This window comes from Gorilla gorilla, chromosome 17, assembly GCF_029281585.2.
Source record: "Gorilla gorilla gorilla isolate KB3781 chromosome 17, NHGRI_mGorGor1-v2.1_pri, whole genome shotgun sequence".
Taxonomy (NCBI): Eukaryota; Metazoa; Chordata; class Mammalia; order Primates; family Hominidae; genus Gorilla; species Gorilla gorilla.
In genome coordinates, this window is record NC_073241.2 from 66,276,353 (window position 1) to 66,292,742 (window position 16,390).

At 37.6% G+C, this 16,390-nt stretch overlaps 1 protein-coding gene across 5 annotated transcripts in view; it reads left to right on the top strand.

Moving 5' to 3' along the window:
- KIAA1328 (KIAA1328 ortholog) overlaps window positions 1-16,390 on the top strand; it is a 403,426-nt gene that overhangs the window by 230,003 nt on the left and 157,033 nt on the right. For all 5 annotated transcript variants that reach the window (XM_019013838.4, XM_019013839.4, XM_063699149.1 and 2 more), the window contains one exon: window positions 14,536-15,197. In XM_019013838.4, the coding sequence (XP_018869383.3) occupies window positions 14,536-15,197 (662 nt within the window). The remainder of the gene's footprint in view (window positions 1-14,535; window positions 15,198-16,390) is intronic.

The window sequence follows — 16,390 nt, forward strand, 5'->3', positions numbered from 1 at the left end:
AATATACCTCAAAATAAAAAGAGGAACTTACGACAAATACACAGCAAACATCTTACCAAACGGAGAAAAGTTAAAAACATTACCCTTAATAACTGGAACAAGACAAGTATGTTCACCTCACCATTCCTGTTCAACGTAGTACTGGAAGTCTAGCCAGAGCAATCAGACAAGATAAAGAAATAAAAGACATCCAAACAGAAAAAGAGGACGTCAAATTATCTCTGTTCACTGACGACATAATCCTATATCTAAAAAAAAAACCCTAAAGATTTCTCCAAAAGGCTCCTAGAATCAATAAACAAATTCACTAAGGTTTCAGAATACAGAATCGGCATTCAAAAAACCAATAGCATTTCTATACACCAATAACGTTCAAGCAGAGAACCAAATCAGGAACTCAATGCCATTTACAATAGCCACACACAAAAAAATGAAATACCTAGGAATACAGCTAACCAAGGAAGTGAGATCTCTACATGAACTAAAAAACAATGCTGAAACGTAACAGAGATGACAAAAACAGGTGGAAAAGCATCCCATGCTCATTAATGGGAAGAATCAATATCATTAAAATGACCGTACTGCCCAAAGCGATTTATAGATTCAGTGCAAACCCTATCAAGTTACCAACATCATTTTCATAGAATTAGAAAAAGCAGTTCTAAAATTCATATGGAGCCAAAAATGAGTGCAAATAGCCAAAGTAGTCCTAAGCAAAAAGAACAAAGCTGGAGGTATCGCATTACCTGATATGAAACTATGCTACAAGGAAATAGTAATCAGAATAGCATGATACTAGTACAAAAATAGACACACAGACCAATGGAACAGAATCCAGAAATAAGGTAGCACATCTATAACCAACTTATCTTCATCAAAGTCAACAAAGGTACACAATGGAGAGAGGATACCCTGTTCAATAAATGGTGCTGGGAAAATTGGCTAGCCATATGCAGAGGAAAGAAACTGGACTCTTATTTTTACCATATATAAAAATACACTCAAGATGGACTGAAGACTTACATGTGATACTTAAAACTATAAAAATTCTAGAAGAAAATATAGGAAAAACACACTTGGATATTGGCCTAAGTAAAGAATTTATGACTAAGACCTCAAAAACAAATGCAACAGAAACAAAAATATATGAATGGGACATAATTAAACAAAAGAGCTTCTGCACAGCAAAAGAAACTATCAACAGGGTAAAAAGACAGCCTTAAGAATAGTATTAGTTCGTTTTCACAGTGCTATAAAGAAATACCCAAGACTGGGTAATTTATAAAGGAAAGAGGTTTAATTGACCCACAGTTCCACATGGCTTGGTAGGCCTCAGGAAACTTACAATCATGGTGGGAGGGAAAGCAAACATATCCTTCTTCACGATCTTGTGAGAACTCACTCACTATCATGAGAACAGCATGGGAGTAACCACCCCCATGATCCAGTCACCTCCCACGAGGTTCCTCCCCCAACACGTGAGGATTACAATTCAGATTACAATTCAAGATGAGATTTGGTTGGGTACACAGAGCCAGAACATGTCGAATAGAATACAGTATTTGCAAAGTATGCATCTGACAAAGGCCTGGTATCCAGAACCTATAAGGAACTTAATCAGATCAACAAGAAAAAAAAAAAACATTAAAAAGTAGGCAAACAACATGAACAGACACTTCACAAAAGAAGATATGTAAGTGGCCAAGAAACATGAAAAAATGCTCATCACCAGTCATCAGAGAAATGTAAATCAAAACCACAATGAGATACCATCTTACATCAGTCAAAATGGCTATTATTAAAATGTAAAAAAATGTAAAACCCAGATATAGGTTGGAATGCAAAGCAAAAGGAACAGTTATAACTTGTTGGTGGGGATGTAAATTAGTTCATCCCCTATGGAAAACAGTATGGAGATTTCTTAAAGAAGTAAAAATGGAACCAACATTTTACCTAGCAGTCTCACTACTAGATATCTACCCAAAGGAAAAGAAATCATTTTACCAGGAAAGACACCTGCGCTCATATGTTTATTGCAGCACTATTCACAATAGCAAAGGTGTGGAATCAACCTAAGTGTCCATCAATGGTGGATTAGACAAAGAAAAGTTGGTATAGATACACCATGAAATAGTATGCAGCCATAGAAAAGAATGAAATCACATCCTTTGCCGGAAAATGGATGCAGCCGGAGGCCATTATCCTACGCAAATTAACACAGAAACAAAAAGTCAAATACCACATGTTCTCACTTTTAACTGGAAGCCAAACAATGAGTACACATGGATATAAAGATGGAAACAGTAGACACTGGGGACTCCAAAATGGGAGTGGAAGAGTGGGGAAAAGGGTTGTAAACGCTGCCTGTTGGGTAGTACATCCACTATTTGGGTGATGGATTCACTGGAAGCCAAAACCCAGCATTATGCAATACATCCACGTAACAAATTTGCACATGAACCCCCTGAATCTATTTTTTAAAAAGATTATGAGATTTAGCCTTTTCTGAATCTGGTAGTTACTGTTAAAAATGTTGACAGGCCAATGGTACACATATCCTAACATCTGTTCTGACATTTGGTATGTGTTACTAGTGTTCTGTTATTTACACTTTATTGTGTGCCTTCTGTGTGCCTATATTCTTTTAAATTCCATAATTATTGACTTTAATGTCTCTCAGATTCAGTATTCCTAAATTGTGCTACAATCCCTATGGGAACTAGAATAAGTTATGAGAGCTTTGAAAATGTTTTTGACCGCTCCATTCTGTTATTTTCTCTTCCATTGATGGCTTACAGCTTCAGCTGCTGAGTGGTGAAGGAGCTTAAACCTCCTGGGCCCATTAGATCTAACTTGTTTACTGCATTGATATCTATATGTTAAATGACAAGAGAGTTCAAGTTATTGAATAATTTAAAATTCAGCTCTAATTGGTGTCATATGACCTGGAAAAGGCCATGGATGATGCCAGGAGCATGCTGTGAATTTCTTATAAATAATTCATGAATTAGATGATTCATTTGCTTGGATGTCTTGCTAAATGCAGAAGTTTGTAAGTTACAACTGATGATATAACACCTGTAAGTATTTAGTTCATATGCTTAGAAGGTAATCTACCTTGATGATCTTCTAGCAAAATCTGCCAGTAGAGGAGAGTTAATTGCATGGGGGAAAATGAACATTTATTTGGGATGAGACTTTGGCAAACCACACAGTGCAGCTGTTGCATCACATATTTTCTGTCAACTTGACGACTGGTCCATATATGCCCAGTGTTAAAAATGCATCATGTCATTCTGTGCCTTCTTTTACATTAACTCCAGATGCTCTGGGAGATACAACGACCTGGCCCACACAGTAGTTTAGGTTTAGAAATATTTATTTAGGTCTTGAAATACTGACTTCTCAATAGAATAAAGAGCAGAGAGGGAAATTTTGAAGTTACAAAACTGAGATTTATTCATTCTTATAAGGCTGTAAGTGGGAATATGAGGATTGTTATAGGGTGCTTATCAGGATAGGAAATTATTATTTATCATTAGAGAATGAATAGCAATAAGACCTGTTGGTACTATTGAGTAATCCTGTGGTGAACAACTCATAAATGCATTGGAAGTAATCACATCCTAAACATCTAAAGTTAATAACAACCTGTTGTAAGAAATTATTACTGCAGTTTAGTTCACCTCTTTCTTTATGAGACTGACCAGGCCTATAAAAATGATTTACAGAAACTTATAGAACATCACTGTTTACTTGTTGATGGGATTTCACAAAGTAATACTGCAATTGTTTTTTGACATGTGAGAACGTGAGAAAATCCTGGCTTATCGTAAGAATAGTATGTGATTTTTGGTATGTGTTCATATATGTGCTTATGTACATGTGTATGTGTGCATACATGTATACAAGATCATATACATATTTATAAATAGGCATTGTTTTCTATGCAGTCTTTAAAACGTTGTATTTTAAAAATTATCTTAAAGATTTAGAAAATATTTTTCTAACTCAGAAATTTATCTTCAATATTAGAAAATCCTTCATTGTATCCAAACCAATTCTCTCACAGGTTCTTTTTTTTAATCCTTGTTCTTTTGTCATTAGTGTCTTTTATCTAGTCATTAGCCTGTGCCTACCCAAGTTATGAGATATTATGCTTCAATTCTGTCGTAAACCAAAGATACCTTCATTTTCTCCTCATCTTTGTTTTATGCTGTGGATTCCATAGCACACCATGTTAGAAGTCGCCCTTGATGGAAGTTATTTTTAGTAGCCAAAAATTGTGGTATCTTTAGTATAAGACAAATCCTTTTCTCTTTTTTTTGAAATGGAGTCTCCCTCTGTCACCCAGGCTGGAGTGCAGTAGTGTGATCTCGGCTCACTGCAACCTCTGCCTCCTGGGTTCAAGCAGTTCTCCTGCTTCAGCCTTCCAAGTAGCTGGGATTGCAGGAGTGCACCACCATGCCTGGCTAATTTTTGTATTTTCAGTAAAGATGGGGTTTCACTATGTTGGCCAGGCTGGTCTCAAATTCCTTACCTTAAGTGATCCACCCACCTTGGCCTCCCAAAGTACTGGGATTACAGGCATTAGCCACCACGCCCAGCCTATATAAGACAAATCCTAATATGCTATCACTGTGAACTTAACTTTTTTATCTGTTGTAATCTATAGATTTTTTTCCTGTCTAAATACAGTTTGTTTTTGTAGCCTATGTATATCCCCCTACATGCTTTTCTGCTAAATGTCATTTGTTCATTCATGTAGCTCATTTTTATTACATAGAAAAAAATGTAAATATGCAGTACATTTCAAGTCATATTGTTCACTTTTATTATTGGGTTTTGAGCATATTCATAGAATTATTTAATGCCTATTCATAGGATTCTTCAATTGAAAGAATATTTAGTATAATCATCAAGTTCAGTTGGCAAACTACAGCAGGTCATATATAGCCCACTGCATGATTTTGTACGACCCATGAGCTAAGAATGATTTTTACTTCTTAGCCATTTAATGATGGTTCCATTTAAAGAACCATCTTTAAATGGTTGGGGGAAAAGGATATTTCGTGAAATTGGAAAATTGCATGGATTTTTTTTTTTTTTTTTGGAGACAGAGTCTCGCTCTGTCGCCCAGGTTGGAGTGCAGTGGCGTGATCTCGGCTCACTGCAAGCTCCGCCTCCCGAGTTCACACCATTCTCCTGCTTCAGCCTCCTGAGTAGCTGGGACTACAGGTGCACGCCACCACATCTGGCTAATTTTGTTTTTTTTTCGTATTTTTAGTAGAGACGGGGTTTCACTGTGTTAGCCAGGATGGTCTCGATCTCCTGACCTCGTGATCCACCTGCCTCGGCCTCCCAAAGTGCTGGGATTACAGGCATGAGCCACCACGCCTGGCCTGCATGAAATTTAAATTTCACTGCCTATAAATAAGGTTTTACTGTAACACAGATACAACCATTGTCCATGTATTATCTCTCTTGCTTTTGCACTACAAAAGCAGAGCTGTGCAGCTATGACAAGGATCTCATGGCCTGCAAAGCCAAAAATATTTATTGTATGGCCCTTTACAAAAAAAAAGTTTGCCGACCTTGTCGTAGTTGCACTTGGCTGAGGCCAGCATCACAGGCGGTGAAGGAATTTACCAAGATAGTCATAGGTAAAGAGGCAGATTTATTAGAGAAAGTATGGATATATGTTGCTGGGGTGCAACAGACAACACGACAGAGAAGGGCTGTCTGCAAAGAGGCAGGGACTGTGGGGAAGCTTTCTAGGGTTGTTCTGTAGGGGCTACATGTGGAATGAGGTTGTGCTGCTTGGGTTATGTGCAGAGAGATGTGGTTAACCCAGCAGCTTGTTTGTGATTAGCTGTCTCTCAGAGGAATTGTTTTCCTCCACCTGAGACCCCTTCCTCGTTGTTGCTTACTTATCAGGACTCCACATTCCTCTGCAAGATAGGTATAAAAATCAGTAAATTCTAGCTACATGCAACATCATGGATAAGGTTCACAAATATAATGTTAGATGAAAGAAGCCAGACACAAAAGAATATATATCATATGATTCCATTTATACTTAAAAAATAAACAAGTAGGCTGGGCATGGTGGCTCATGCCTGTAATCCTAGCACTTTGGGAGGCCAAGGCAGGTGGGTTGCCGGTGCTCAGGAGTTTGAGACCAGCCTGGGCAACACGGTGAAACCCTGTCTCTACTAAAATACAAAAATTTAGCCAGGTATGCAGCGTGCCCCTGTAGTCCCAACTGCTTGGGAGGCTGAGGCAAGAGAATTGCTTGAACCCAGGAGGCAGAGGTTGCAGTGAGCCGAGATCATGCCACTGCACTCCAGCCTGGGTGACAGAGCAAGACTCTGTCTCTAAAAAAAATTTTAATAAAATAAATAAATAAATAAACAAGTAAAACTGAACTCTAGTATGGATGTTTAAGCACAAAAGGTTCAAAGCAAAGAAGTTACTCCCCTAAAGGTCAGAATAGTCATTCCCTTTGACTGGAGAGGTAGAGGGTACTAACTGTGTGGGGCCGGGAGGGTCTTGTGTGTGCAAGTTGTGTTTTTTTTTCTTGGATAGTGGTTACATGGGTATTGCCTTGTGATTATTTACTGAGCTGTTCATATTTGTTTTGTAAACATTTCTCTGTTTATTGTATTTCACGTTAAAGAAGTTGGGTTTTTTTTTTTTAGAAGGAACAGTATAGAGTAACAGAAGTAACAGAGTGAGATATTTCCCATATCTCATATGTAATGTTGATGTGACCTTGGGAAAGTTGTATTGCTTCATCGAACCTCATTTTCCCATCTGTAAAATTGTAATTATAATAACTACCTTACAGAATTAACGTTGAATATGTAAAACATTTGGCATACTACATAGTAAGCTCTGAGTTAAGAATAGCCTAAGTGCAACCTACAGAATGGGAGAAAATTTTTGCAATCTAGCCATCTGACAAAGGGCCAGTATCCAGAATCTACAAGGAACTTAAACAAATTTACATGAAAAAAACAACCCCATCAAAAAGTGGGCAAAGGGTATGAACAGACACTTCTAAAAAGAAGACATTTATGTGACCAACAAACATAAGAAAAAAAGCTCATCATTACTGGTCATTAGAGAAATGCAAATCAAAACCACAATGAGATACCATCTCATACCAGTTAGAATGGCGATCATTAAAAAGTGAGGAAACAACAGATGCTGGAGAGGATGTGGAGAAATAGGAATGCTTTTACACTGCTGGTGGAAGTGTAAATTAGTTCAACCATTGTGGAAGACAGTGTGGCGATTCCTCAAGGATCTAGAACCAGAAATACCATTTGACCCAGCAGTCCCATTACTGGGTATATACCTAAAGGATTATAAATCATTCTGCTATAAAGACACATGCATATGTATGTTTATTGTGGCACTATTCACAATAGCAAAGACTTGGAACCAACACAAATGCCCATCAGTGATAGATTGGATAAAGAAAATGTGGCACATATACACCATGGAATACTATACAGCCATAAAAAAGGATGAGTTAATGTCCTTTGCAGGGACATGGATGAAGCCGGAAACCATCATTCTCAGCAAACTAACACAGGAAAAGAAAACCAAACACTACATGTTCTCACTCATAACTGGGAGGGGAACATCACACACTGGGGCCTGTTGGGGGATGGGGGGCTAGGGGAGGGATAGCATTAGGAAAAATACCTAATGTAGATGATGGGTTGATGGGTGCAGCAAAACACCATGGCACATGTATACCTATGTAACAAACCTGCACATTCTGCACATGTATCCCAGAACTTAAAGTATAATAATAATAATAATAATAATAAATAGCCTAAGTGATGACAGGCTGTTCTTGGAAAATGTAGGGCATTCATTGGTCAGTGAAGGTGACTGTTTAGAGAAATAATTTGTACAAAGTTGTTCCTTGACCTTCATTTTTTATTCTCCATCTCTTTAACACTTATTTTGAATTATTTAAAGGTCTTGTTTTCACCAAGCACTTCACAAAAGAAGACATTCACATGACCAAAAAGCGTAAGAAAAGTTGTCCAACATCATGACATATAAGAGAAATGCAAAATAAGACCACAACGAGATTTCACTGCACACACACCAAAATGGCTAAAAATAAAAACACTTATACTACCAAGTGTTCACGTGAATGCGGAGCAACTGGGACTCTTACACTTCACTTGTGGGATATGAAATCAAATAACCACTTTGGAAAACTTATTGGATTGGCAGTGCCTAATAAAGTTAAACGTATGCCTACCCTATGGCCAAGATAAATAAATGCATATATCTAAAAAAAAGACTTTTGTCATTAATTTTAATGGCAAAAACGCAATTACTTTTGCACCAGCCTAATATAAGACTATTCATACATGCTTTATTCATAATAACCCCTAACTAGATACAATTTTATATCCATCAACAGGAGAATGAATAAATTGTGATATATTCATACAATGAAATACTATGCAGCGGGCTGAGCGCTGTGGCTCACGCCTGTAATCTCAGCACTTTGGGAGGCCGAGGCAGGTGGATCATGAGGTCATGAGATCGAGACCATCCTGGCCAACATGGTGAAACCGTGTCTCTACTAAAATAGAAAAATTAGCCGGCCATGGTGGTGTGTGCCTGTAGTCCCAGCTACTCAGGAGGCTGAAGCAGGAGAATCTCTTGAACCCAGGAGGCGGAGGTTGCAGTGAGCCAAGATCGTGCCACTGCACTCCAGCCTGGGCGACAGAGCAAGACTCCGTCTCAAAAAAAAAGAAAGAAAAATACTATGCAGTGATAAAAAGAATGCACTATTTATTGCAACACACAACATAGAAGAAGCTAAAAAATTATGTTGAGCTAGAAAAACCAGGCACAAAAGAGTGACATACTCTATGATTCCATTTATTTGAGGTTTAGCATAAGCAAAATGAATCTGGTCATAGAGGTCAGAATGATAGTTATCCCTGGGAGTCTGAGGAGGTGCTGTCGACTAGAAAGGGCACAAGGGAACGTTCTGGGATAATGGAAATGTTCTATAACTTGATCTAGGTGATGGTTACACAGATAGATACAAATATAAAAATTCATCAAGCTGTACACTGAAGATCTTTGCGTTTTATTGTAAATTACGCCTCAATGTTTAAAAAAATTTTGGTTTCTAAGTTACTGTTATATCTCGGAAGACGATCACATTAAACCCGTATGTCAGAGGCAGCCATTTGGGAGTTCGTGTTGGTTTAAGCCTTAGTTAAGAGAAGTTATATTTGCAAGTATAGAAATCCTGGAGCAGCTCCAGAAAGAAAAATACATCTATTTCATTTAGGCCCATTGTTACTTCCTTGTGTCCTAAAGGCAACATCTGTCTTCAACTCTACTAATAAAATAGCTTAATTTTTTATATTCAGATTCTTACAGGGGGTTTTCAATTTCTACTGTCTTCCTCTTCCTTTAGTTACTGTGACCCATACCCCATCTTGAATTTTTCTGTTAAGCTTTTATAGCAGACCATATGCTGTTGAGAATGTCTGTGTACTAGCCCTAGTGCAGTGCATACAGAGTGATAAATATAGCTCTTTCCTTCAAAATTGTTGAGTCAGAATTCAATGAGAAGAATCATACTAATAATAATAATGGGAAACATTCTTTTGAATACTAACTTTATGTTAGATATGGTCCACGTGCTTTATATGTATTACTTCATTTAATCCTTACAAGAACCCTAAAAGGCAGTGCAAGATGTTAGTGTAGAGTGATATCTTTTGTATGAAGGAGAAAAATGAATAACTTCTCTGTTAAGCAATTCAATTCTGGCCTGACTTGCAAACTCAACTTTAGCAAAATAAAGGTAAGTTACTGAACTCATTCACTTTAGAAGAAGTTTAGATATAACCTGTTGTGACTGAACATGGCCCTTGGGGATTTCTCCCCCACCTCATCTGCACACCACATACAATGTTCTCCTTGACAGAAATATGAGTGGGTTTTTTTCTTTTTTGTAAATTGGAATTTTATAAATTGGTGCCCCTGATAACTGCCCATCTTTCTCACCACCACATTCAGTTTTGAGTGCAGTGGCGCAATCTTGGTTCACTGCAAGCTCCGCCTCCTGGGTTCACGCCATTCTCTTGCCTCAGCCTCCCGAGTAGCTGGGACTACAGGCGCTTGCCACCATGCCCAGCTAATTTTTTATATTTTTAGTAGAGATGGGGTTTCACCGTGTTAACCAGGATGGTCTCGATCTCCTGACCTTGTGATCTGCCTGCCTTGGCCTCCCAAAGTGCTGGGATTACAGGCGTGAGCCACGGCGCCCGGCCAATAGATGCATTTTTTAATCCCTGTTTTACTGGTGAGGAACCTGAGTAAAACTGGTGTTTTACTGGTGAGCAACCTCAAATTGCTTAGGCAATTTGAGTAATGTGCTGTATTAGTTTTATAGTGCTGTGTAACAGATTACCACTAACCTGGTAATTTAAAGCTATGCAGATTTATTACCTCACAACAGTTTCTGTGGGTCATGAGTATGGGCACAACTTAGTTGGGTCCTCTGCCTAGGTTCTTAACAATGCTGCAATTAAAGTTCAGCTGGGCTGCATTCCTTTTTTTTTTTTTTTTAATACTTTAAGTTCTAGGGTACATGTGCACAACGTACAGGTTTGTTACATATGTATACATGGCTGCATTATTATCTGGAGCTCAAGGTCCTCTTCCAAATTCACATGGTCATTGGCAGAAGTTAGTTTCTTACATCTATGTGATACATGTCCCATTTACTTACTAGCTGTTGGCTGGAGACTGCTTTCTGCTCCAGATGTTTTTGCCACTTGATTGGCCCGCCCACAACATAGCAATTTATTTCTTCATGGCCAGCAGAAGAATCTCCAACCTTATGTGGGGTGGGGGATGAGGGAGCAGGATAAGACCTTCTTTTAAAGGGCTTACCTGATTAGATCAAGCACACCCGGGATAGTCTCCCTTTTTATTAACTCAAAGTCAACTGATTAGGAATCTTAGTTACATATGAAGTCTGTTTTGCCATAAAATGTAATATAATCACAGGATTTATATCCTGTCATATTCACAGGTCCTCCCTACACTCAAGGAAAGAAGATAATAAAAGTTGCATACACTAGGGGGTGAGAATCATGGGGAGCATCTTAGAATTCTGCCTATTACACATGCACAGTAACCCAGCAGGTAATTGACAGAGCATTGCTCTCTAGGCAAAGCATGCGTTAAAATCATTAAGCTGTACTACCTCTCAAAAACAGGAAACATTAACTGAAAAAAATTTTTTAATTTATTCCAAATACTTGATTTTGTGGATAATTTCACAGTTAGTACCATTAAAGTAAGTGTAGAATATGTCAGTACCTAAAAATGGACATATGTAAATAATGTTATGAAACAAAAATGAGACTATAAAACCTGGATTTGAATATATAATATAAAATATTTAAGTTTCTGGATCTTTTAAAAACTTACCTGTCATTTGAAATATATATAAATATATATATATTTATATATATATAAATATATAAAAATATATATAAATATATATATATTATATATAAATATATATATATTTCTGTAGGTCAGTAATTTCTGACCTTTTAGTAAAAGATAGTTTACCATACTAAGTAGCAGGTGATAAATGTTAAATGTTTGTACTGGCAGTAAGTACTATAGAAGTTCAGAGTAGGAGAGATTAATGTAGACTAGAGATTCCCTTTAGATGTAAAATAAATTAATTTTTTTGTGAAGTAGCTTATTAGAAATTTTGCCTAGCGCTGGTTCACATTCTATTGCTTGTCATCTGTTTGGTGTACAGGATTGCCTGTGTTCTTTGAAGAAGAGCAAGTCTTCTCCTCATTCTCATTTAAATAGAAATCCTTTAGCATTACTACAGTCATTCAATTAAAATCTTAATCACTGTAATACCCTTCATTCTTTTATCATAGGATAAGAAACATGATGTTGCTGTGTATCTCTGTTAGTTGATACTTTTTACCCATCAGTCCATCGTTTGCAACTATTGCGAAATAAATTGGTGGGATTTTTCTCCCCTTATACTAGGGATCTCATTTATTCTCATTCATTTGTTTTATGTCTGTGGAGTAGCTAGCTATTTCAATTGTTTTAAATTACTTTTTATTTAAAAATAGGCATGGTAGACTGAGAGTACCCCCCCCCCCAATATGACCATGTCTTAATTCCCGAATGTCACGTTATGTGTCACAAGGGACTTTGTAATGCAAGAGACTTTGCAGATGTGATTAAGGCTCTCAAGAGGGGGAAATTAACTGTATTACCCAGGTAGGCCCAATCAAATCCAAGCGGTCCTTCTAAGGAGTCAGAGGAGAAGGCAGTGTGTGATGATGATGGAAGCAGGAGTTGGAGTGACACACCGTGAAGATGGAGGAAGGGCTATAAAAGTGAGAAATACAAGTGGCCACTAGAAGCTAAAAAAGGCAAGGAAGCTGATTCTGTCTTCAGAGCCAAAGGAACTAGCCCTCCCAACGTCTTGACTTCAGCCCAGTGAAACAGATTTCTAATTTCTGACTTCCAGAATTGTAAGATAATACATTTGTGTTATTTTAAGCCACAAAGTTTGTGCTAAGTTGTTATAGCCACAGTAGGAAACTAATACAGTAGTTGTAATATATTTGTTTACTGAAAAACTCATATTTCTCTTGCAGCATTGAGCAAATAAGCTTCTCCATAGCATGCAAATAATTGTGTGTGAAAAGTGAGACTATTTCAGAGGATATGGATAGAAGATTAAGAATTTTTGCTTGTTTGGTTAATATAAGTGTTCAATACACAGAAGATTTTTTGGATTTGTTTGAATAGAAGTAGAAAATGGCAAGAAAGTACAGTGTTAACATAAATGGGCTTTGAATGAAAGCCTGAGGGAAGAGGAAGTGTTAGTGGAAGCTGTCAGATATTTCACTTGTTTAGGTCTGCTTAGTTTCTTTCTCTTACCTTCTCTTTAGCTTTCACTAAAGACTGAATCTGTATATCTAGAGTAAATAGGCCTTGGAAAACAAGGCCTCTCCACAAGTGGATTTGTTCCTTTTAGATTTGTGTTAAAGGTTATACTCTGGCTGCTCAAAAGAAATAACAGCTGCTAGGAATAACACATTTTCAAACAACCCATCTTGCTAGTTAAGTAACTGGACTTGGAGGCCCTTTTTTGCTGTGCTCCAGATCTAAATTGAAGGGAAGTTTTTATGTTATAAAGGGCTACCCTTGGAAGAGTCTGATCGTTAGCTGGATTCATTTTCAGAAATGCACCTCCTTCAGTTTAGTTTAAGTTTCTTTCTTACACATTAATATCTTTCATTATTTTGTTAATTACAAGTGTCTACCTTCATGGGCAAGTTGCTCATTTGTAACATATGCAACATTTACATTAAACTATAATATTTCTGTTTGGACAACATGGAATCTAGATACACCATGTTTCTGAAATACACTGTGAAGAAAAGCTGCTTAGTTGTACTAAGTCAACGATGTTCAGAGATGAGCTAAGTATGACAACTCAACCTTCCCAGGCCAAGCTCAACAGTAAGGCAGATGGAGGTGTTCCATGATATAGACCAATAGTTTTCAAAGTGTGGTCCCAGATCAGCAACATGAGCAAATTCTCTGACTCTGCTCCCGACAGAAAGATTTGGAAACTCTGGGGATGAAGCTATAGTTTCATGTTTGACGAGCACCCTTCAGTTTATTCTGCTACACATTAAAGTTTGAGAATCATTGATACAGATTAAGTTTTGATCTCGCTGACAGAACAGACTTACAGCTAAAATGTTGGAAAATCTGACTCTATTGACATGTCAGAGATAATTTGCAACTGCTTCCTTTCTGCCCGAGTTCTATCAGACTAATCACTTGAATAGATTGAAAAATCACTTATGTTTGTAGATGAAATTAAATATTTTTTGTATTTAAATAACGCTTTTGATTACAATCCTATTTTGTTGAAAGTGGTTGGTTTTATCTGTGTTCTGTAAAGATAATTATAAAACCTCATCAAGATTCTACCAGTAAATCACATCTATTCTGTATAAGGTGAAATGTTTTACATAAAGTCTCATGCTGTGTAATGGCCAAAGAGTATTTAAAGTGACTGAATGGATTCCTTGGCTCAGTATTCAAAAGTAAACATTTTAAGATGTTCATGTTTAAGGCTTTCACCTCTTCTCAAAATTGACTTTATGTAACTCTCTTTATTTGCAACTCCAGAAATCACCAAAGATCATGCTTAAGCAACATGTAGCAGCAACTTATTTTTCTTATCTTTATATAGATTTACTGAAGTGTAGGTTGTTTGAAAATGGATGTAGCTTTGGGCACAAGTCTGTTTAGCTGTGTGAATGCTATAATTTAATATTTAAGACAAAACAACAGCTTTGGCTTGGTAAATATATATCACTGATTTCTGAAAAACCAAACAAAAGAACTTGTTTTGTTGTGTTCTTATTTGACAGGTGATCTTGTGGTTCTTTCTAGGTATCCAGTAGAAAAAGCACTCTCCAGTGTTCATCTGTGGAACTGGATGGTTCCTACTTGAGCATAGCCAGACCACAGACCTACTATCAAACCAAGCAAAGACCTAAGTCTGCAGTCCAGGATTCAGCTTCAGAATCCCTTATAGCATTTAGGAATAATTCTTTGAAACCAGTAACCCTTCATCATCCCAAAGATGATCTAGATAAGATACCATCAGAGACCACAACATGTAATTATGAATCTCCAGGGAGAAAACCAGTAGATGCAGTCCCAACAGAGAAAATGCCACAAGAAGAATTGCACATGAAGGAATGTCCACATCTTAAGCCTACTCCTAGTCAGTGCTGTGGTCATAGACTTGCTGCAGATCGTGTTCATGACAGCCATCCTACAAACATGACCCCTCAACATCCTAAGACACATCCAGAATCATGCAGTTATTGTCGGCTTTCTTGGGCATCTCTGGTGCATGGTGGAGGGGCACTGCAACCCAATGAAACTTTGAAAAAGCAGATCTCAGAAGATAGAAAGCAGCAACTGATGCTTCAGAAAATGGAACTGGAAATTGAAAAGCAGCGCCTTCAGCATCTGCTGGCCCAGCAGGAGACAAAGCTTCTTCTAAAACAGCAGCAGCTTCACCAGTCTCGACTGGATTACAATTGGTGAGTACTGCCTGTTCTTTTTTTTTTTTTTTTTTTTTTTTGAGACGAAATCTCGCCCTATTGCCCAGGCTGGAGTGTAGTGGCACAATCTCAGCTCACTGTAGCCTCTGCCTCCCAAGTTCAAGCAGCTCTCTGCCTCAGCCTCCCGAGTAGCTGGGATTACAGGCGCCCGCCACCACGCCTGGCTAATTTTTGTATTTTTAGTAGAGATGGGGTTTCACCGTCTTGGCCAGGCTGGTCTTGAACTCCTGATCTCATGATCCACCCGCCTTGACCTCCGAAAGTGTTGAGATTACAGGCATGAGCTACCGCGCCTGCCCAAGTCCTGCCTGTTCTTTTAGCAATGTCTGTAGTTTGGAGAGCACAGTGTAAAATTGTTGTAATACTATAGCAGATGTGTAGAACCAGAGGTTTTTCTGGATCTTGGCTTACTGAAGATGCATATCAGTTATGTCTACTAAGTAAATTCCCCTTTATTCTTGGAAGACTTCAAAGATTACCTTGTCTTCCAAAGTGATAGCTTAGAATATTTATTTCTGAGCAGTCTGGTGTAATTTTTGCTGGGTTCCAAAGACATTTTAAAATGATCTTGCCATTATGCAGAATCCTTTGCTGTTTGATATCATTGTGGACAATATTAGGCATTAAGTAAAAGCTTGAGATTTTAGGGTGTGGAATTAGATTGTAAAGCAGTGAGATTAGCTGTCATCATTCCAAATTTATGTCTACCCACCATAATATAAAATATAACAAGTGATGGGAGTCTTCTAAATTCAACCCTTTCTGGCCATGAAGCGTGACATGTTGAATGATGAATTCTCATAAACCTATCCACATGTAGGCTGTTCTTCCCTTAACAATTCTTCCTAAGAACAGTGCTTCAAAAGATAAATTGCTGTTTTATTATTATATAATGTTTCTTTACTCCACATCCTTGTTGGCATTTGGGATTGTCATTAATTTTTATTTTACCTCTTCTAATATGTGTATAGTGACATTTCATCGCAGTCTTAACTTGCATTTCACTAACGGCTAGTAGTGTTGAACATCTTTTTGTGTGTGTGCACGTTTGCCCTCCTATCTTCTTCAGTAAATTCTCTCTTCAGTATTGCCCATATTCTAATTGGATCATTTGGGTGTTTTGCTGTTTGGAGAGTTCTTCATATCTTCTAGATATATGTCTTTTGTCAGAT